General features: G+C 47.6%; 5 protein-coding genes across 5 annotated transcripts; all 5 read left to right on the top strand.

The window, feature by feature from the left end:
• The first annotated feature begins 8,077 nt into the window (after positions 1-8,077).
• EI90DRAFT_1308394 (uncharacterized protein) lies at positions 8,078-8,563 on the top strand. The gene is made up of 2 exons (XM_039051649.1): positions 8,078-8,321; positions 8,394-8,563. Exons 1-2 carry the CDS (start codon positions 8,159-8,161, stop codon positions 8,483-8,485), a joined length of 255 nt encoding a protein of 84 aa, XP_038922801.1. The 5' UTR covers positions 8,078-8,158; the 3' UTR covers positions 8,486-8,563.
• A 381-nt stretch (positions 8,564-8,944) lies between these two features.
• EI90DRAFT_3032312 (uncharacterized protein) lies at positions 8,945-9,203 on the top strand. The gene is made up of 2 exons (XM_039058382.1): positions 8,945-9,133; positions 9,163-9,203. The coding sequence occupies exons 1-2, from the start codon at positions 8,996-8,998 to the stop codon at positions 9,178-9,180; spliced, it is 156 nt and encodes a 51-aa protein (XP_038922800.1). The 5' UTR covers positions 8,945-8,995; the 3' UTR covers positions 9,181-9,203.
• A 3,158-nt stretch (positions 9,204-12,361) lies between these two features.
• On the top strand, positions 12,362-15,419 carry EI90DRAFT_3116063 (uncharacterized protein; the record flags this gene model as incomplete). Its single annotated transcript, XM_039062850.1, has 2 exons — positions 12,362-13,136; positions 13,951-15,419. 2 exons carry the CDS (start codon positions 12,362-12,364, stop codon positions 15,417-15,419), a joined length of 2,244 nt encoding a protein of 747 aa, XP_038922799.1.
• Positions 15,420-20,389: 4,970 nt separating this feature from the next.
• On the top strand, positions 20,390-21,131 carry EI90DRAFT_3032302 (uncharacterized protein). Its single transcript, XM_039058381.1, has 3 exons — positions 20,390-20,516; positions 20,606-20,712; positions 20,766-21,131. Exons 2-3 carry the CDS (start codon positions 20,625-20,627, stop codon positions 20,903-20,905), a joined length of 228 nt encoding a protein of 75 aa, XP_038922798.1. The 5' UTR covers positions 20,390-20,516; positions 20,606-20,624; the 3' UTR covers positions 20,906-21,131.
• On the top strand, positions 20,968-22,600 carry EI90DRAFT_3285271 (uncharacterized protein; the record flags this gene model as incomplete). The annotated part of the gene is made up of 6 exons (XM_039066959.1): positions 20,968-21,019; positions 21,065-21,414; positions 21,482-21,701; positions 21,773-21,802; positions 21,866-22,317; positions 22,375-22,600. 5 exons carry the CDS (start codon positions 20,968-20,970, stop codon positions 22,315-22,317), a joined length of 1,104 nt encoding a protein of 367 aa, XP_038922797.1. The 3' UTR covers positions 22,375-22,600.
• Positions 22,601-22,773: the final 173 nt, after the last annotated feature.

The raw sequence follows: 22,773 nt of genomic DNA, 5'->3' as shown, positions 1-22,773 counted from the left end.
CGCCCGTACGAGGCGGTCAAGTATGAACCTGTCATCTATCTGCTTCCCACATGCAGGCCTTTATTCGGCCTGCCACGCGCAATTTCTGCTAGTGAATGCGGCGACGAACTTGTCAGAGAATGCGCTTCGGACCCGGCCAGTGTGAAACATGATGACCGCGCGTCGCTCTCCGTTCCCCCCAAAAGAAAAAAATAGTAGTGGCGTCCAAGAATGGACAATTAAAAACGATCAAGCCTACTCTGGAAACGAACAGCTGTGACATTCTTGCGTACTTATTGGCAGATAACGTACTTTGGACTGGAACACCATCCAGTACTAGATTATCAGCTCGGTGCATGTTCAGAACTATTACACATATCCGGCATCGCGCGGATTTGAGGAATACACGTTGTACGCTGCCGATACAACCACCGGCCAAGCCTGCGATCAAACCCGTCCATAAAAGAAACACCACTAGCTGTCACTCGCCCGTGGCGCCACTGGCAAGCTCGTTTAGCGAAAAGACGTGTACGGCTTTCTCCTTCCCCGCGGGCCAGCTTACTACAATAGCCGAAGGATGTGAAAAGATGCGCATGCATGCATGCATATATCAGAATGCTGGCCTGATATAATCTATAGGTGGTTCTGTTAGATATGATCGCGGCTACTAACGAGTCACTATGCAGCTAGATGTGCGCCCTCGCAACTATATGGTCAATATGTTTTTTTTTTCGGGGAAGCTAGTGGCGCCGGGTCTCATTAATTACCAGTTCTGCCTTCCATACATATACAAGAAGGGGAAGGGGGAGGGGGGGATTCCATCCGCCGCGCGCACCATTCTCTGTTCCCAGTCGAATTCTGGCGCCTTGTGCCACAATGTTCCTTCCTAAGGATATCACCGCACCTAAAGGAGTACTGACTCCGGGAAATAATGGATCTCCTAGTATATGCATTGTCTCTATGCAATTTTTATTGGTGGATCCGTTATATGTACATAGGGAGGGCAGTCGCCGCGCGCACACAGCCGGCGAAACCAGCGCTAAAACTCAACTAATATTGATGAGTTGGGAAAATCCAGCAAATATCAAAAGCCAAGTAACACACTTTGCGCGCGCAGGCGCATAAGCAGATAGAGACAACGGATTAACGATGCATCATACTAGTACGGCAACCCAATGCATTATGGCTACCCTTGAACGTCTTACTAATACTGCTGTACTATAATGTCTCTCGGGGGCGGCAACATACGCAAAAGCCGATCATATCAGAATCACCACTGACTAGAAACCCAATTGACCTACTAGACAACTCGGTATTCTCCTACTACTTAATACGTATATTACCGAACCAAGATCATTGGTAACCCTGATGCGTCGTGAAATACGCATCCCGGTGAGGCTAACTCCGAGGGCGATCAAGAATCACTTGTATATTCAGTCTACGTTAATGCAGGCTGGAGACCCCTCCTCCAGGGATTAATTTTGGCCAGAGGAACCCAAACAAATCACAAAAGGGCCAACAACCAAGTCCAGACGAAGTTTGTCATCCTTATCCCATCGTGCATTTTACTTGATACATCGTACGATTCGAGTATTACTCATGCATAAGTGTAAGGTGGCATTCTATCAAATGCCGTATGATGATCAGTTATGATCATTGACGCGTTATTTCCGCCAATCAGACCTCTCTCTCTAATCATATGAAAATACCGCCAGAATAGCGCGTAGGCACACGCCCGCCGGAGTATATACCAATGGGTGCGCAGCGCGCGACTTTGGCCCCGTAAAAGTAGCCCCCTATTACACCTATACGGATACTATGGCGCTAATCATCGGGCATGCAAGATAACGATAAAGCTGAGACGATTGTTCTTAGCTGCTATCACAGCCAAGTCGCCAATGGGTCGGATCCAAGCGCAGTCATGATATTGACTTGTCATATCAAATGCAACCCCGCCACCTTGAACAATCACGAGCGAGTTCAGACGGACGGCCGACCGTGATAGACGCCAATGATATGAGAAACTAGTAAGTACGAGGGGGACGGCGTTCATCAGGCAAACAAGAGTGCTTAATTAATTAAGCAAGTCGTTCAAATAAATGTGTGTTATGCAATGGACAACATGTTGCTAAGCGGAGCGCAGCAGCGAGCTATTACTGTAAACATTCTAACATTCTAATCGTCTCCAGCCCCCCATTTTTTTTCTTAATTCCATGTCGAACCCGAAGCGGTGGGTACTTATCCCCGTTGATGGCTGGATTGGGGCACGTCCGGGGGGGGGGGGGACGGTTGAGCGGCGGGTGACTCACGTCGGCCCCTGAAGCACAGATACAGATATATATGCCGCCGCCGCCAGACGGCAGTGCTGGACTCGGAATGTCATATCGGCGTGCCGCGGCCAACATGCAAAGTTAATTTCAACTTGTCAGAAGCAGCGATGAAGACGTTGGATGTCAGGGAAAAAAAAACCAGCGAGCGCTCTGAGCGTAAATATACTAGTCGCTAGACATGCAGAACGTTCCAGCATTATATGGCGGTGGAATATCATATTGGCGGCCACGTACTTGGGTACTTAATTGGCGCGTCGCACTGCACTCGCACACACAAAAATTTTCTCATAGCTTCGAAACTTGTCAATTGAAGTGGCCGGCAGCGGCGATGGCTAGTAAACTAGGTATCAATTTATCCACTACACCACGGCTGGCCAAGCTAGCCAAAAATGAATATAAATGAGCCCTCTGAACGTCGCCCGGAATACGTACTGTACATAAAAACATAATTGCTAGGCGGCGAGCACACTATGCTATAGTACTAGCTAGACTCAGCAGGAGCATCGTATTGCCGGGCCACCCACACACTCGAAAGTTATATTAAAGCTTGAGCTTCGAAGTCGATCAGAAGCCAACGATGACTAGCTAGTTAAATGATATGGTCCGCGCACTAGCTCGAGCCGGCCATAATAAAAATCAAATGGTGTAAAGGGCGCCGCACCATGAGCATTTATAAATATAGTTGCTTGCTTGCTAGCTAGGCGAGCGCTCGATCCAGCACTATATAAGGTAGACTTGCATGGAGTATATATCATACAGTCATATCCATATCGCGGTGCGACGACGACTTGGTATGACACGAAATATCCAATTAGCTTCAAAAGCAGCGAGCACTCGTGCATGCATTCGGATAGATGGTGTGTGTGAGTAAGTTAAATAATAATAACCCTAATCCACACGACAACCTCAATGAAAGCACGGGTTACCGGTTATAATATATAATTTGGATGGGATTGCATGGTGGAAAATATAGCTGCTAGCTAGCTAGGCGACCGTCAACGTCTCGAGGGCAGGGCAGGGCAGCTGGGGCGCCAGCACTAGAAGGCTTGGAGTATCGCGCAGCGGCCACACGATGATTTCTTAGCTTCAGGTCCGACAGAAGCAGTGATGGACTTATATGGTGATCAGAATAATTAGCATATCAACACAACTAGCTACTGACTAAAGGGGAGGGGGAGGGGGGGGAATAAATGCTGTTACTACTTACTAATTTACAGGATAAACTAAAAAGATATATAGATATTAGCGCCGAATCTCCCTTAGTAGGGATACTAAGAAGAAAAAAAAAAACACTTTGAAATACCCCAACCCCCCCAACCCAATGTTACCCGTACCAACCCCAGATTCACGCGGGGGAAGGAAAGGGAGGAGGGCCCTCCATGAGCTGCACCGGAACAACCGGCCAGCCCGCCCGCTCGATTGATCAGTGCCCATACTGGAAATGCGGTAAATTACGGTATATAGTAGTAAGTGCATGCAATGGCAGTATAGTAGTGGTGGTAAGTTCGTAGCAGCTTAACATAAAAAGTTGAGAGCATTAGCTGAATAGCGCTGCTAGGACACTGCAGGAGCCTTTGTTTTCCCATCAACAACAACTTTCTTTCAAGTGGATGTTATGCAATTACATGCATGGGGCGGCGTAAGGAAAATAAATATAATATAACCCTGCCCGCATGCCCCCGCATACATACGCAACTACTACGTAAGCCTCCCAGCGAGCATGATGATAGAGCGCTTGCTTAATCACCATGATGATATAGTTATTGATTTCCTAGAATTGTTTCTAATCGTAATTATGGATGGCGTGTGTTGGCCCCTCCCCCCCCCCCCCACCCCCCTTCAAGACCTCGAGGCAAAACGATGACCGCGATATCAGATATCGATATCAGCTGGCCCTGTACTGTTGATCCGCATCTCGCACTTAGAAGCGGAAAAAGGGGAGCGGCTCAAAAAAAAAAAAAAAAAATTGGATAAAACGCGGTTAATTATGGTTATGCCATGGGGAAATTATTGTTTCTATGAGCTACTTACTAGCTAGCTGAGAGCGACAGTGAAATGTGGATGGAACGGAACGGCAACCCCAGCCCAATTATTTAACCAGGGACTGCATGCATGCATGGTCGTGCCCCATGCATGGACGTGATATGATATGAATTTCCCCCATGACAGCTGGTTCTTGTTCTCGCTTTGAAGTAGAGTAGCGGAAGAGGGGATTTGAAGCGGAGGAGGGGGTACGTGCATAGCCGTATACATAACAGAGCCCGCGCCTGAACCGGAGTCGCGCGTACGTGTCGTACACGCGTGTACACAGCCCCGGCAAGGGTCAAGTTCCAACCCTGATCATGGTCGTGCATTCCGGCCAAAAAAAAAAAAAACAACAAAAACAACAACAACAACAATACCCTTACGGGCACGCAATTAAGAACGCGACATAAGAACAGTAAGGACAGGCTCGGAGAGAGAGACGATCGAATGTCGAACTCTTGGTAGTTGTAGTTGAGCCCATGAACCAGGGTCGGTGCGCGACGCTAGCCGGGCCGGTCAACAGCGACCCTGCTTTTGTGCATTAATGTTATGGAGGTGTTAATTTGCGAGTGCGCGTTGCCAGTTCTTTATGTACGTGCATGCATGATGCCCCCCATGTGGCCGATCTCGATCTCAGGATAGTGAGGGATATACGCGCGCGCGAGATCGAGAGTACTTTCCCCCGTCCGACGACCACACAAGCCCTGGCATGCCAACTCGGATAAAAAAAGAAGAAAGTAATGCTCATCATCTGCTAGCTTGAGCTTACGCTCATGCATGGGGTCGTTTTGGAGTAGACATAATATAATATGAAGAAATTCTTTGGGAAAAAAGCGGGAATATTTTTGATATCATTGTGATCATGGACCGATCCCCCCCCCCCCAAACCAAACCAAACCATAACATTGAAGAGAGATAGATGGCCTCTACCACAGCACAGCCTTGTTCATCACACTTATCGTGGACTTCTCATGGCTCTTTTTTGATCTTGTAGGAAAAAGAACACGAGAAGAACCAAGTAAGAGAGAAACGGGTTGTGGTGAGAGGACACATGCATCGCACTCAATCAAAACAATAGACTCATAACCCCCCAACCCCAGACCGAACACGAACGAATGAGCCTTAATTCCGTGTTCTTAACGCCCCCGGGCCCCCAACGATGGGCCTATCGACAGGCGAAGCTAGCAGCGCTGGCAATAAGCGATTCATCACGGTAGACGTCATCGCAACGTTATGTTGAAAGGGAAAACAAACAAACGAACGTAATCAAGCAAGGGGCACGCAACAAGGAAATCGATAAACTAGAAAAAGACCAGAGGAGACAACACAAGATGACCGATGAAGATCCGCTTGAGTAGCCCCAGCGTACGTTAGCGAGCAAGCGAGCAAACTTGTTCCTCTTATAACCCTCACAATTACATAAGGGAAAAGAGGGAGGGGAGAGACCCCAAGGCTAAAGTGGCCCCTGCTTAGAATCATTAGTCTAAATATAACTCGAGGTCGAGGATTCGACCTGAGAAGCCAAGCACACAGTCCAGTCAGCTGCATGCAAACGCATCATCAAGCCGCCAACACACAAACACAATGAAGAAAACAAGACCTATATTTAGCCCACCCCTGCAAAAGCGCGTGCTGCATGCAAGTGGCTTTGACCTTCTCGCTCATCTGACGCTTCGTACCGATGTACCCGGCCCAATGATCACTATACGTTCTCGAACAGGATGACCCTTGATAGACGAGTCGTGATGAACTCAGACGTGAAGAGGGGGGGTGTGTTTTATGACGGGGTGAGATTGGTTGAACCTTTTCTTTCTGGAACAGCCGCCGCAAGTTTCCATTACAAGATCGATAAACTATGAGATCACGAGTTTATGCCGGAAAAAAGTCGGTTTTATCGATAACAAAATATCCGGAACAACCGCATTACAAATGTAAGCATCGATAACTTTTCTTTCTTTCTTTTTGTTCTAGATTGTCCTCGATTCCTCAGGCACTCTTTTTATCCGAATTATGTACAAGTTCCGTAAACCCTGTTAGCGCGGAATTCAAGTGAATGAGCAAGCGTAAGCTGAGAAGTAAACAGGTTAGAAGCTATACGGGTTCCTTATAAGATGAAAACAGCTGTAGCTTAAGGTTATTGTTATTGGCTACAATAATAGATGTCGCGTTCTTCTCAGCGAGATGAGTACTCCCACAGAGTATTTGTTACTCCACACTATGTAGCAACTTCCGTGATCGTTCAGGTGAGTTGGAGCGTTTGGATATTAGCTTTTTTGATCAGAGCAGAAATCCCAAATCCAGCCATCAATTCCCTAACCTAAGTGCATTTTTTAGGAGAGAGTGAATGGTAAATCCTGCCAGAGTTTGCGGGGGCACTTGCCGCGTCCCAACCAAGTTATATGGTGGAATTTACCGGTTGTTCCGTTAACATATGTATGAGTTTTGCAGACATGAATAATCCGAACCGAACCGGGAGAAAGGGCCTAAGAGCAAACTGACGTTATTATAATAATAATCGACGAAAAACGTTTCCGTCGTTCCGTTTGCATGGTCCCGACCGATAGTGTTAGCAACTGGTTTACATAGCTAAGCGGGGAGAAATAGCGGATGACGTAACTTTCTTTACTGGGTCGAAGTGGAGCGATATTCCGGACCCAAAAGCGCGATTGTGGCGGTCAAAAAAAAAAAGCATGGGCCAGCCGTGAGGGTTTCCAGAATGGACCTGTGTGAAAATGGAAAGCAGACCAGCCCCCCCAACATGGAACGGTGCAGTCCAGAACCTACTACTTGCTTAACCCAGCTTTTTAAATGAGGTTGTGTGTTCGAGTTCTTCGTTCATTACGGACGAACCAGTACTTGCGAACTTGTGGCTGCATGAACCGTGTGGTCGTGTGACAACACAGCTGTTCGTCAATCAGGTAAACGTGTTAGCAGAAAGAAAAAGAAAATTTCCAAGGTACGAAGAACGAAAAGATCTACTTTGAGCAAAGGATCAGGAGGACAACAACGGAAAGAAGTACTAATGGATGTATCGGATCCGGAAGGGGCACTCAGTTGAGGTAGTTCTGCCGTTACTTTTTGGCACAAGCGATAAAATGTTGGCCATATATCGCAATTTCAGCTTGCGCAGTTGCGCAGGTTATGCCACGGTTATCCCCGAATGAACGGAAGAGCCGCAAGAACAAGAACTGCTGGCGCAGCTTAGTTCTCGTACAGGATACCAATCAGTATCTTCTCCGAGGTCTCATTGCCACCCCTGTGGTCTCGGTGAGGTCCAATATTCAGCATACGTGGGACTCGACAAGAGAACAGGATGACCAATAAAGTATATGCAAGTTACCAAAACAAAGCGCAACAAAGTTTCTCCCCCAACCCCCCCCCAAACTCGGGAGGTGCCGTCATTTGGCGAAATGAGCGATGTGGAACGTGTTCGAGAGGTTCTTAGGTAAATGAAGTCTAGTTCCAAACTTGCAGACTAATTTAACTCAAGCGCGGGATGACGACGATGTGCCAGTGGAGTGTTAATCATATCGTGCTGCTGCGTGCCTGCTCTATTCAGTAGTAACAGATCCCATCGGTCTGGCCGATATCTCCATAAGAACGCCCCAGTCCATACCCGAAGTCGGGGGCTTTGTGAGCTGGGCGTCCTAGTGGTTGCATAGCAGCGAAGAGAGTAAGAGCTTGAAGAGGACCCAACAAAATGCCCTTGGGGCCGGGACCCGAATACATATGCATTTCGAAATTGCCTTTGTTGGATTATCAACTACGTCAGGATCTGCCCTCGTTGGCGAATCGTTTGACATCAAACGCACAGACCGAATGGGATGGGGGGGGGACTGGTGTCATGGGGTCACAATGATTGCTGCGATTTATGCAACATTGTCGATCAGGGTATGCACGGACGATCATGGATTTTCGTTGGGCAAAGGGTCCAGAATATAGATAACAGTGGCGTGGTTGATACGTCTAGACTTGGGATTCGAACCTGTAGTACTCCAAGTTGGTGTACATATGGGGTTGACGTTTGATTCATTCTGGTGGTTCAAATGGTCAAGCTAGCTATACAGATGATGAACCATTATCATCATCATCATCGGCTCCAACCCTCAAATCGGTACTCTCTCCGCAAAAAACTTGTACGAACGACGTGACTCATCGTCATAATAGAATGGCCGCATCGGTCATTAAGATAACGTCCGAGTTCGTCCCTCGCTGGAAAGCCGAGGGTTTGTACAATAGATAGCACTTTTTTGAGACGTCCCCTTTACGTTTCTAATAGTAAACGTGAGAAGGATGAGAACCCATTATCAAAAAAAAAATAGTTTGTCACATTGGGTTACATAGACAAGAGAGTTCGATCTGGAGCCGGGAATCGATGAGAGATGATAGGTCAGTATTATAAAGTAATCAGTTGACATAGGTCCAGTGTGTGTGTGTGGTTCGCTAAAAGCTTTACATAGTTGAGTCCGTGAGCGAACGCATGTGGGTCCGCGCGTGCATGTCCATGCATGTGCATGGAGAAACAGTGCGCAGAAAGCCTGGAGAATTTCGGGGCGAATATGCCCCCCTTGTGATAGGATCATCCGGGTACCTGGCCATGGCCCACATCTTTAGTATGGAATGCATATTCCAGATGTGTGTGGTCATGAGTACCACTATGCATGCATGCATGCATACATGCGCGTATGCGGCGTAGTAATTCCTCATCTTGTCAGATGGCAAGTCTGCGAGGCCGTGTAAAATACCGCGGCCATCGCACGTCGATGGCCATTCAAGAAAAACAGGTTCTTTTTTTTTTTGTGGCTTAGTAGGACCAGAAGGATCGGAGAGTCCGAGTTATGTATAGATGTATCTGTGCGCTAGGCCACGGGTGGCTGTAGGGGAGCGCTCATCGGATATAGGGGCTGGAATGTATATATATATATGTATGTATGCATGGCGAGGGGATTTTAGGGGCTCAATTGTAACAGCCCCCCAGCGCCTTACGACGTCAAGTTAACTACGGTGGCAATATGCACGCAGCTGGTCTAGATAGGGTGAGTTGATAATTGAAGAACCCACTCTAGATGAGAACGCATTTGCATGCAAGATGGAAGTAAGGCCCGGAGTGATATTGTTGTTTCTCTTATGACGTGTGTGTGTGTGTGTGTGTGTACTGTGTTGAAGTTGAATTTCTGGATTGAGTGAAGAACCCATCCCCCCCCCCCCCGAAGAAGCACCAAGTCTGGCAGTAGCTCTAGCTCTTAAAGCTAGACCTCACTTTGGAAAGTCTTAATGAAAGAGAGAAGAAAGACCGCGGGCATGGATTAGAAAAAAAAAAAAATCCATGCCGACCACTCCCTTGGGAGCCGAGAATATCGTTATATAGCACGAATCGGAATCGGGTGAGAGATATCGAGTTGCGAGAGCGCATGATCAGTACAGTGTATATCCGCGGGTATCGTTTGCAGGGTAACTGTCCCATCCCGTCCGTCCGTCCGTTCATCGCGAGCGCTTTTTTTCCTTCCTTCCTTCCCGAGTCCGACGGCAGGAAAAAAAAAGCCACAAAAAATATTGCGAATGAACCGGTGGCTTGCGCTGAAAGTATGTATGTAAACCTGAGATGAGAGGGGTTTGGGTTTGATCAGCTCTTTTTTTTTTGTGTGTGTGTGTGTGGCCGAGAGATTCGGTAACCGAAAAAAAAGCAGCACGTGCATATAAACGTTATTGTATGTATAGATTCGGATATTACCGCGAAGATTCACACCCCCAACCCACGCTTGTTCAAATGGAACATACGCGATTCTGCCTTTTGGTGTGTGATGTTGTGTGATGAGGTAACACCGCCCCACCAGTATTTTATAGCGTTGGACATATATGTATGTATAGGTTGGTTTCGCCCAACTTCCCGTTGCGAAGTCGAGGCAAATTATATACAAATTGTTAATGAAACCGCCGTCTCGTCGACGATCGATACATATATAATCTATGTATATATATGCATCGCGACGACAACCAATATGCATACATAATAATCGACAACGGCGTGTATGTGTGTGTGTGTTGTGTGTTGTGTTGTGTGTTGTTGTGAAATTGTCTGTTGTGACAACCACCGTGCCACTCCGGAACCGAGATTACATAAATGACTCCGAGCTTCTGCCTTACTTAACACCATGAACAATCTTTTTCCCCTTGCCAAAAAAAAAAAACAAACAAACAAACAATCATAATTCGGGAGTGCGAATTCGGTTTGTTTGTCAGAAAAAAAAAGTTCAATCTCTCTGTCTCTCGTTGTCGGATGGCTGGACTGGAAATGAGGGCCATCCCCGGGGATCAATTTGCAAAAAAAAAAAGGAGCATGCAAGACAACGAATCAAAACAACACACACATCAAAGTCGGAGAGACCCACACGTTGTCCCCAACCCAACCCCACTCCCCACCCCCCAAAGAGTCATTATCCTCATGAGATTCGGTAGGTGAATCGTTTGCGCAATCATGAATCCCCCGTTAAAAATCGTTATAATATACAGCGGAGTTTGTTGTTTGTAAGTTGTTGCGTCACGTTGCCACAGAAATATGTTACAGGACAATTGAATGGAAGGGGTGGGGCGATCACCTGACTTAATTGGGAAGGAATTTGAGGGGGATCAATTCTTTTTTTGGGGCCACCCTGGTAATATACATGTACGGACCCACCCCTGGTGATCGGTCTGGACCCTTAAATTTTTGGGGGGATTTACTGAGTGGGTCTTACACATCAATTAGGAAAGTCAATGATATTAGTCATGGAAATGGGTTGGCGCACGATCATGATGGAATGGTTTCTAACCCAATGTGAATCCGGAATTGGGCGAAGAGGGGATGCGAGGGAGGGGGGAAAAAGGAAAAGGGGGTGGAATCATCTCGCTCATGTAAGCAAAACAAATTCTCCACGTGCATAGAGCGCTTGTAGGGGGGCCGCTGTCGAGTTTTTGAGTTACAATGGCTCCCGGGATCTTCCCCCCTGGCGATTTTGAATTACGATTTGAGGGTTGGAGGTTCGAGGGGGGCGTCACATTTATGTAGGTCCCAAGCGCGTGCGTAATTCCATGTTTGGGGGGAAAAGGGGCGGCATGCGGTCGGAGGTATTTTTTCAGTAAGGTACCCGGTGGGATCGGGTAAACGGGGGAGGGAGAAGGGACATAGTTCCATTCCAGACATGAAGGCTAGCCTTCCTTCCCCCCCTCCTTCCTCTTCTTCTTGTTGCAGTGAAGGTGATAGAGGCCGTTTATCAGGATTTAGGTCAACAAGTTAGTGGAAGGGAAGAGATGATTTTGCGACATCATGTGTGTGTGTTCAGAAAGGACCAATTCTATTACTTATATGGCGCGAAAAGTTTTCGGGGTTACTTTTGGGGGTAAAATTGCTGAGACTCGTTCCTCGTCGCCACGTATTTCAAATCGATATTTATGGTGTCAGTGCTCTCAAGTTTTGCAATTGAGTTTTATGTGCAGAGGTCCATTTCAAATTTACTAACCGCCTCTCAATAATATTGATTTTGATTTGGAATTGAATTTCTTCCGTTGTATACGTGTGTTTTGGTTTTTCCCCTTTTCCGTGCTGTGGGAGGTAACGTGTTCTGGGCTGTGTTTTTTTGTGTGTTGAAACCTATGTAAGTCATGGGAGGGCGGTTGTGAGGTTGGAAGAGTTCGCACAGCCCACAAAGACTTCGTGATCACGTTGTGCAACGTTTCTCGTTTGTGACCTCGCTCAACACACTGCGAGAAATAAATAGATAAAATTAGGAAAAAAGAAAATCTGGTGAAAGCTCAAGTTCTCCCCATTCATACATCGGCTTGATTTTCCTATTCAATTGTGTGGCCCCCCTCCCTTCTTCTCTCGTGATTTCCCATTTGTATCTTCGGGGTGGAGCCGGAGCCATTTGTTGGTTCTGGGCCTAGTTTCCCATTTATGTTCATTTTGTTTACATACTTTTTTTTTGTGAAGAAAGGAAAAAGAAAAAGGATTTCGCGAGTCACACCTCCCTCTCCTCAATAAGCTGCCTTTCATGGGAGAAGTAGAACAACAGCTGCTACTGCAGGAGCAGTGTCGGAAGCGGGACGACGAATACCACTATCTCCATCTTCCTACGCCTGATTACAACGAGGCTACCAGTACTTCTTCTACTTCTATCTCAATATCCTTCTCAAATCCTCCTTCCTCCTCTTCCTCCACTCCAACCAAGAACGACACCAACTCAACTGCTACGACTGCTACCAATACTCTCGCACTTGATTTGAGCAGGTCTCCACCTCGCCTTCTACATCATCCTTCATCTCGTTCCTCCATCTTAAAGCAGCGCCTCCCTCTCTCGCCTTCTCATCAATCGTTATATTCTCATCATCGTACTCCCTCTGCTCCTTCTACCATTGCGCACTACAACAGTAACATCATCATCTCGTCCTCTCTGTCTACCTCTTCCACTGCTGGTATAACAAGAACACCCACTCGCACTAGAAACATGGCTACTGCATCCACCTACCTCTCACTGCACGCTCCCACTCATCCTCACGCCTTTCAAACCGTGTCCGCTCCTGGTACGCCTGAGAGGCAAAGTGGTCTTAGGCGATCTGGTGCTTCCTCAACCAATGTCCCTCGAATGGCTTCGACAAGTACGACAAGTAGTAATGCGACTGTCAGAGCTGGTGCAGAGAGTCGTGGGCCCGAGGAAGGCGGTAGTATGAACGTTGGAGGCGGTTTTAATAGTTTGCCAAATTCACCTAGTCGTCCGCCCACGGTGAGACATGCAAGTCGGTCTGAGAAGATATTACGAGCGACGTTGGGTGAGTTTTCGTCTCTTGTTTCTGTTTTTCTGTGCTTTGTTGTTGTTGTTGTGTTTGGTTTGGAGCATTCCGGCGTTCACGCCTTTCACAGTTCATGCATTGAACGATAACCTCCGTTTCGACCCGTTCGTTCTCGTTCGTCGTTTCACCCATCCTTTTCAACCTATTTCAAACCTGTATACCCCCTCCCAACCATCCCCATCCCCTCCCCCCTTTTCCCATACTCACTGATTTCACTCCCTCCCCATCGATCCCACATGCCTGACACGAACGAACGGACGAACGGAGAACACTGCCCCCTCATACGCACTTCCTCGTTTGCCCTTTTCTCACTTCTCTTCTCTTCTCTTCTGCGCCTCTCTTGCCTATTGAACGGTCACTAACATATATCTCTCTTCTTTTCACCTCCTCCCCCTATCACCTCAATCATAAATCAAAAATCAAACTTCTCTTTTCTCAATTCCGCAACTCAAATCTTCGTTTACCGGTCCCCCTCCCCCTCCAATCTACGTGTGAAACTTGGGCTCCATCCGAAACAATCATGTTTATTCCGTTATGGATCATGTTCTACCCGGTCTTCAAATCATTATCTGCGATCAACTTGATGTGGCCCCCTCCCCCCTCTTGTCACTCAACAACCGTTGTTGCGCATCGGCACACACGCTGTGACGAAATATTTGCCTCGCACTCGGGGGGTTGTGAATTCTAGATCGCGATCGCTCCGCTTCATGTTCATACGGTCCTTCCTCAACAACAACAACAACGTCATCACATACGCAAACTCAAACACGACCCACTTCTCCAACTCCAGCAGCTCCATCCTCACAACACCCTTACTCATCATCATCAAACGTCGATCCGAGATTGCAGAGGACGGTCTCGGGTGGAATCATGCCGCTACGTAATCATCATCATCATCAAACTCAAAACGGCCCCTCTTCACAACAGTCAACGTACTATGCCTCACCTGTCGATGTGAACGATCCGTTTGTGGGTGGTGGTCACAGACGACGACAGAGTTATGGTGCTCCTGCTACCACTCCACAGTCGCATTCCTCCAAACGGCAGTTCCAGGAATATGGGCCAACCACCACTACGCGCCCGATCGATATGGGATCTAACCCTAATTTGTTCACGAGCATTGCGTACAGTGGGACTGAAGGAAACTCTCGTGCGGCGGCGGGTTTGTCGGTTTCCGTTTCGCCAAGCAAGAGTATTTTGAATGGAGATGGCGGTTTGGGAGGGTTACTGCAGCAGACGTACACAGCTCCAAGTGGTATCCCTCAGCTGCCGGCTGGCGGCTCCGCCAACTCGACGTCGGTGTCAACACCCAAGGCGCGCCATTCGTACACATACTCGCAGCCGACGACACAACCCCACTTGAATTCCCCCTTCAATGGCGTCACGATGAGTGGAATGAGGTCACCTTGTTCGAGACCCAGTTCTCCCAGTCCGTTGGGGTTGAGAAGTAGGAACGCTAGTCCTAGTCCTGTTCGAAGCCGTGCGGGTATGACGAATGCGAATTTGAAGGTCCTCGTTCCTAATGGGAACGCTCCAAGCAATACGTCGGACCGTTCGAGATCCCGTTCACATTCGTACTCTCGTTCGAGTAGTCGACGTTCCTCGAGTTCTCATGCCCAATGGGATAACGACATGTGCCGTCGTGGCGTTGATGAGGAGAGCGATAGCGAGGGTGAGGAGGGACGAGAGATTGTACCACCTCCTCATTTCAACTTTGCGGCGGGGAGTAAATTTTGCCTTGGGGGCGGGAAGAGTCCTATTTCGCCCTTGTCGAGGAGAACGAGTTTACACAGTCAGGGTCAGGTGTTGACGATGGGTACGAACGCGGTGGTGAATGGCAAGTTGCTGACTCCGCCGCCTTCTCCACCTTCTTCGTCACCCGCGTCTTCGTCGATCCCTAATTATCTATCCCAACCGCAAGCACAATCACAGGCGACGACATTGTCGAGTTCTGGCTCCAACTCTGCTTCTTCTTCACGATCACACTCTCACAATCACTCCCCACATTCCACGTCTTCCCCTTCAAGTCCATCACCCACGTCGGCAGCATTGTTCGACCCAAAGATTGCGTCGGACGTGTTAAGGTCCAAGGAAGGCTACGTCAGTTTTGCGGAGGTGATGGGGTTGAGATTGGACGTCGATGGGGTCGAGGGTGGATGTGATTGTTGCAGCGGTGGGGATGGAAAGTGTAGGAGGGAAGGGGGAGAGGAGAGGAAGAGATGGTGGAGTGGTGTTGGGGGATTGATTTGGAAGTCGAGTTGATATTAAAAAAAAAAAGCGCGTGGGGGTCGTTCGTTAGCGGGGGGATTCGTTTGAGTTCGAGTTAGATGGTGGTGGTGGTGGGAAGAAGGGGACTAATTGGCTCTCTCTCACCTCGCCCCTCCCATCGTTAGGAATTGGTTCTCTTTTTTCTTTTTTTCTTTTTTTAGAAACTGAGATGCGGGGTTGGATTTTTTTTCCTTCCCTTCTAATGACGAGTGTTGGCTGAATCGCTTCCCCCACCCATACACGCGAACCGTTCTCCGTCCCCTGGCCCTTTCCTATACTTATTCTATTCGTCGTCCTGGCCCTTCCTGCACCCCCCTCCCCCTCCCCCTCTGCTTATGTACCCCCTTCCGACTCAGCCTCGTCTCCGCTCCTCCCATCGAGCTCTCATCGCCGCCAAGCCTTGACCCTCGACCCATTGTTATCATTCCAAATTACCAACCTTGAGAAGAAAGAACGCCGGCGGATAACTGAAATGACAACCTCTTATCATATAGTATTCCTTAATTTCCTGCCCTTTCTTCTTTTTTTTTTTTTTTGTGCACCTTCTTCACTTCCCCGCATCTTTTTCCGTTCGTTTTTTTTGTGTGCATTTATTAATTTTTCTTTTCTTTTCTTGTTTGGTTTTTTTTTCCCGATCTTGTTTGAAAAGAAGTAATTACTCTTTCCTCCCCTTTGCTGCCCTTCAATTATGGTGATACATACACGTCGACGTACATCTGCTACCTGCCTCTTCACACGTACGGTTTACATAGGGTGTGTGTACAAAGAAAGAAATCAGAAATCGAAGAAGAGAATAGTCTCTGAAAAGTTACTTTGGGATGTCTGGGATCGAGCTGTTGGATCGAACGTCAACTCGAATTTATATTTAGATGGCCCTTGTGCTTGCATGTACATGTACTTCTGCAATATGGGCACACGTCATATGTTGATGGGGCCGGGGTACATGCATGCATACGTATGTACCATGCCATCGATAAGATCTCCTTGCTTGAAATCCTTCCCCTCGAGTTTTCATTATCAACCGCCGTACGTTTCGGCGGGCCCCGACAGTGTGTAATGTGAAAAAAATAAAAAAAAAACAAAAACAAAAAAACACACGCTCCAATTGCCGGTCGTACGCGCGAAAGTTACATGTTAGCATGTGCGTTTTCTTGTTGCGCAGAGTTTCCTTGTCGCGCGCAGATAATGTGCGACCGCACGATTAATTATTGAAAACAAAAAAAGAGTACAAGTTCATGAATTAATTGGCGTTACGTCGGGTCGTGGTCCGGGCCCGTCCGTGCAGAAAGAAAACTGGCATGGTTGATTGGAGCCGAGATGCGTGTTAGTGGAAGGAAGGAGGAAGGGGGGGGCCGGGGAAGAAAAGAAGAAAGGAAATGCTGAACTTTTGCACGATAATTAAAAAAACAAACAAACAAACAAACAAGTGGTGAATCCGACCCAGGTTAGGCACATTATCAACTGATTCCCCTCTGGCCAAATAATAATGATGTCCAGGATCAAACTTTTGAAAAAGGTAAGGGTAACGCTTTTCGCTCTTCCCGTGAGTGCGTGTGCGTGGTGAGTAAAGGTCCGTACGTACAAAAGTTGAAAGAAAGAAAGAAAGAAATCATCGCATACTTTAGTAGCGGTTTCAAGCATGATGTGCCACTTTCCTCTTCGATTTTCAATAGAATATGTATCTACCGGTATATATACTCGAATTGCATTGAGGAGAAGTTTGGTAGAAGGTCCTGAGCTTGAGAGGCCGACCTAGGGAGCAAAAAAAAAAAAGGATCGATAATCGATTTAATCTGTGATCAAGAGAATGAGGGACTAATGCTTGTATACTAGCGTAGCTGATTGGCATAAGGTCGTTCGTTTGTTGCTGCGCGCTTAATTGTGCATACTTCGGGGATTACCAGGGTTGAGACAAAAAGTGAGTTATCGATCCGAATAAAATGGGACTACTATTGCAGATCAGATTGGAGAGTGTTCTTCGTAGGAAGGAAGTCTCCTTCGTAATGGTACGTGTACGTGTGCATGTGCGAAGGAAGCACTCCTGGATGGAGCCAAACCATGAACTAGCACTTATGTAGACACGTAGCGGAAACCCCGCAGCCTTTGGGTGAAGGGACCTCATGCACAATTTGACTATACGGAGACACGACTCCCTTTGTCACTTATCGTGAGGGTTTATTCATTGAACTTTTTTCTTCTTCTTTTCATGAGTGAAATTAATGGGAGATAAAAGTATCGATTAATACGAGAGGGTATACGTTCCCTGTACCGTCCTTGTATGAGAAACCCTGGAGGGGCATGCCGCAAGAAAAGCTGATATGTGATGGTTGCCTCTGAAGTTCCTTAGGGGTCGTTGCCGTTATCAGTTGAGGGAGTAGGAAGGCGAGAGATTTTTTGGCAAGTTGGTTGGCCCCTTGTATCCATTTAATGATGCACTAGATAAATTCATCCGCCATGCGTTAGATTTGCTCTTCCGCAGATGGGGATGTGTGCAGTGGGTGGGGAGGATCAAGAGCAACTTTCCGCTCGCCTAATGGCCGAATAGCTTACTTGAGATAAAAAGCTTTTTGAGCTAACTGCGCCGCACTTCAGTGCGCGGTTTATCCACCAGAAAAATCCCTCAACTGAGTGTAAGAAGAAGAATGTGAAAATTGGCAGTTCATTAGAGTACTGCGTCCGGAAGCAAGATGAGGGGGTCTCTGTTTGTGGATGTGTGCCTGCGGAGAACGAAGGGGATGAGCATATGGGTGCGCTTACGCGTTCGCGTGCGTAAGCATTACTGGGGTGGTATAGAAGGAAACACTGCCGAATTGAGGTGTACGGGTATGGCCGGGGTAACATTAGGTAAGCATGTCGCAGCTTTCTTCAATCCTTGATTCGCGCAAGGCATGTAGCTGTGCATGGAGACGAGGGCAACGAATCATCCGGGCTTGTTCCGGGTTGCCATGTCTACGCACGAGCTTATCAAACGTGGGATGCCACAGAGTGGGCGCAAGTTAATGTCGTTGACGCGTGTGTTGTAAAACAAAGCCACGCGTTGATCCATGGAGCGTCAAGTGTGGAGTTGCAAAAGTGCGCATAACCACGATGACACGATAGTTTCGTATATTAGACCTGGTCCGATCCGAAAGCAGTTACCAGCCTCTATTTAGCGGGAATAGCTTCAGCTTCAGCCTGGGGGTATGTATAGCGAGAAGTGAAGAGAACGCAGAACTTGGCAAGCTCTGAAGCGGGTGTGTGCAGGCCCGATAATACTTGAGCCTGAGCAAGTTGAAGACTGACACAGAATCCCTGATCTGACGTTCAAATGAGATCAGGGCAGGACTAACCGCCAAAGGAGGGAAGAAAAGCCTGATGCCCAGCCTATAGAAGACTGGTCATGCGTGTAAATTACCCTGAGCCTCGCGCACCTGGGGCCCCTACGTGGGATCCACGTTATGTTGACGAATGAATGATGCACGGAGTCATGCTATGTAAACCGTGATTGCAAATCCACGCAGCCAACAAAGCAGAAGTTCCAAAGGTGTGAGTGGTCCCTTCCATTTTGTAGAGTCTAACACGGGCACAGTCGAATTGGAGCAGAAACTGGGGTCCAATGTGAAGGCAGGTATTGCCGTACTGGGAGTATTCTGTAGAGGAACGATAGGTGTCCTAGGGCTGACTCCTTCTCAGGGATCTAGGCGGATCTGACTCGAGCGCAACGGCTTCCAAGACAAGGGACCATATCAGATATAGACGATATGTGAAGAGGTGCTTCTATGAGGGTCATCAAGTTCTCCTATTCCACAACATGTTGAATCGCTAAGTGTGACAGTGAATGTGATAAGACTGTAGACCTCGATCCCCAGCTCCCGATCGAGGGCGATTTCTCTCATCGGGGGTGCCGCGTCCGTGCGAGGGTCGGACGAGCCTAAGGAAAAGGACTGAACTGGTCATAAGGTCAATGCATAATGTCCAACTCAGGAAGTTTCGCACGCTAAGCTTTTCGGTATGATGCTCGATAATAGATAGATCAGCGTGATTATCCATGCGCAAGGATCGATTGTGCCTGATTGGTTGAGAGCGCGAGGTCTCGCTGCTGTGATTCCGCAGTCCAATAAATGATGTGCAAGTGTACCAAGGTGCCGAGGCATAGGACTTCCAAGTACTCCATAAATGGGCTAGTTCAGCCAAAATTTGAACGACGAGCAGGAAGATGTACCGACGATAGATGAGGTCCCGTAGACATTTGCGCAAAGTGCTTAAAAAGGCGAACATCATATGTACTATGTAAAGCATCCCAAGCATAGTTACACCGTTTATTTCCTAGGTGGCAATATTGCAGAGCACATGAAGCCAGACCTGGTTATGTTGGCTGACGGAGGCACAACCGGACCACACCAGAGCAGGCAATATGAAATTCATGGTCGGCAAAAGCCGCTCAAATACGAAATTATATGACAGGTGACTTACTCTCATAGTGTGGCGACCTTGAACTCACCTGCTTGTGCCCCTGTCTATAGTGCTGCGATGCACAACGTTTCGGCTGTTGGATTTCTGGATTGACTTGGCGACGTCACCGTCGAGATTGTTTTCTTGTTGATAGACGAAGACCCCTCAATGCACTCTACTTTAGTAGAGGCTGGGATTCTGCCTATCAATGCACGTACATATTTACATTTAATTGTGTCGATGCCTTTCAACAGCAACTTTTTGCCCCATTTTTTCTCTTTCTCCCTCAGTTTGCGCACTCTGTATTAGGATGTTAGGGATTTACGCTAGCGTTTTACGCTCAGTCAATCGTTGTTGAACTAATAGATTAGAACTAATTACCTAGCGTTTTACGCTAGGGCATATGAAGATACATGAGTGACAACACAACATGTGGTAAAAGCGTAGTCTCACCTCAGTCAATCGTTGTTGAACTGAGGGAGACGAAAGTGAAAAATTCTTCACTGCTTTTATAAGCAGTCGCCTCAATGGCGCACTGACTTTGGTAGCAGGAATACCAAGAAAGGAAATATAGCGCCGCTAGCTCAACATCACATTGTGAGTTGGCCACAGCGCACTATAACTCCCAAGAAAACCAAGATTTCAACACTCTGAACTGAGGTGAGATATCCTGTCAACATTGTTTAAATCGTTTACTAATCACTTCTGGATGCTTGTCTGGTTTCTACCATTGGTGGCATACCCCCAAGTCCAATCTTTGAGGCGCTCATGGGCCAATGGCATCAGTGCTACGTCCTAGCCCGTGTCAATCGGCATTATCAGTGCATTGTCGGCCTGGATCATCAATGGCTCTACGGTAATGATTCAAACTCCCTACACTTTCCGCCGGTCCTTACTGGTCTCCCGTAGGGAAATATGCGCTTGAAGCTGTCGTGCGATTTATGAGAGCATGTCAACATCCCTTCAATGTTCATTCCATACTTTCCGAGTTGAACCATATGGACTTCCACTCAGATGCGGACCCTTATGCAGACACTAGAACATTATAGTATCACTGCTATGGGGCTGCATCTCAACTGCCGAATCGACACTTCGTTTCATCTTTACGGACATGCCGAGGGTTTCGCGCATAGGTGAGGCACTGGCTGCTGCTAGGCTCCAATGTACGAATTTTAATAATTATGGCATAACTGTATTTGACATCACAGACCCTGCCAACCCTCGCTACTGCTTTGTCAGTATTAATGGCCCTATGGACGCCGTGACTGATGAATATGACGATTTTATGCCCCTGACTGGAGAGATTTATATAAGGGCCTATCATCCGCCTCCCCAAGGCGATTATGAGTGGGGAACAGAGAGAGAAGTGGCTACTGCTATCGCCTCGATCAAGAAATACGGAATTGTTCCATACGAAACTCTCAAGATTTGCTGGCCACACGAGTTTACGGGGAACATCCCTCTGGGATGCGATGATGAATTAGACGCACAGAAGCAATTACCAGGAGTGCCTCCTCTCTCGTTTGGCTCTCATGAAAGTCCCACACTCAGAATGGGCGTGGGTTCCAGAGCATATCATTAGAGCTCGTGCTAAAACTGCGGACGTGTATGACCACTTTCCCGAGGCACTGATACAACAACTGTTCTTGGTGTCCAAGGATGGAATTCTCAATCTGGACGACATCTCGATTACGATCATGGAACTCACGCGAGTGGTTCATATTATCCCTGACTTGGGACAGAGCGCTCTTTATCTCAGCCTTCCAGCCTGGTCGAATCCCGAAGGAGGACTAATGAAAGTGTCTGACCTTGCGACCCTACAGGAGTGTTTCCCGCAGCTCCTCTGTGTGAATGCGATTGGAAACAAACATTTCAATGCCTCCCTCATTTCGGAATGGTATCAAAACGCTTGTTAGTAATTTGGTATGAAACAACTGCCAAGTGTAGTAAGTCCAAGGTTGCAGATCTCGCCTGTGATTGAATTGACAAGGCAGACAACAATTTCTCAGGAGACAAACTATTTCATCCTCGAGCATTCCATGCACCTCTGTTTAGAGTCTTTGCTCGGTCGAGGCCCGATTATCTGAGACAGAGCGAAATTGCGTGTATGGGACAACCTTGCTTTCCTCCAGGCCCTGCCGTCCTACATGCTATTCGTGGCTTGGTGAAGGCATTTGAAAATTGCCGCGTTAGTGTTGCAAGGGCTGGCATCATGGGGTCGATTCTAGCCAGCGTGGACTATTCTGGGGTTCCAGTGCTAATGCCTGCTGCGATCGTTGGTCAAACGCCTCCACCAACTGGCTGGACCCTTATGATGGATCTACCACCTGTACAACTATCGATGACTACTGAGCCGCGGCCTCCATCACACGATATGCTTTTGTCTATTGTGCGTCCGATGCAGGGGAACTCAATGTTATGGGATTCGAAGGTTTTGTTTCATCCCGAGGTATCAGCATGACTGACGAGCATTGGTATCAGACCTTCGGAACATTTTTGAATCAATTATTTGACTTACGGAAAGCGAAGCCAAGAGTCTTTAATTCCGTCTCCTGCACAGGTGTGGCAACCTGATTAGATGGGACTTGGACATTCTATCCTAAATATATCGGCAGTACGCGTCGCGAGCGCCATTCATAGGAGACAAGTTAGATCGTAACTTGTGGACAGGCGAATGGGGACGGAGGGTAACGCTGAAGAAGACAATCGCACAGACAAAGAAATAGGATATAAAGCTACTGGTTGGTGGTCAAATTGGCCGCGACGATAATCACCGCAGGGACTGGACACCCGGACGGAAAGATGAAGCCATTTGTCGAGATGGACGAAAGCGAGACGGATCAATGATCAATGGAGAGGGGTGGACACGTCAGTGTGGAGTGTGCAGCTGAATTTCCTGATGCTTTGCTTCGCGGTG

The sequence above is a fragment of the Cantharellus anzutake genome, assembly GCF_015039405.1.
Source record: "Cantharellus anzutake strain C23 chromosome Unknown EI90scaffold_3, whole genome shotgun sequence".
Classification (NCBI taxonomy): domain Eukaryota; kingdom Fungi; phylum Basidiomycota; class Agaricomycetes; order Cantharellales; family Hydnaceae; genus Cantharellus; species Cantharellus anzutake.
Note: the sequence above shows the minus strand (reverse complement) of the source record. Positions and strands in the feature narration are given on the sequence as shown.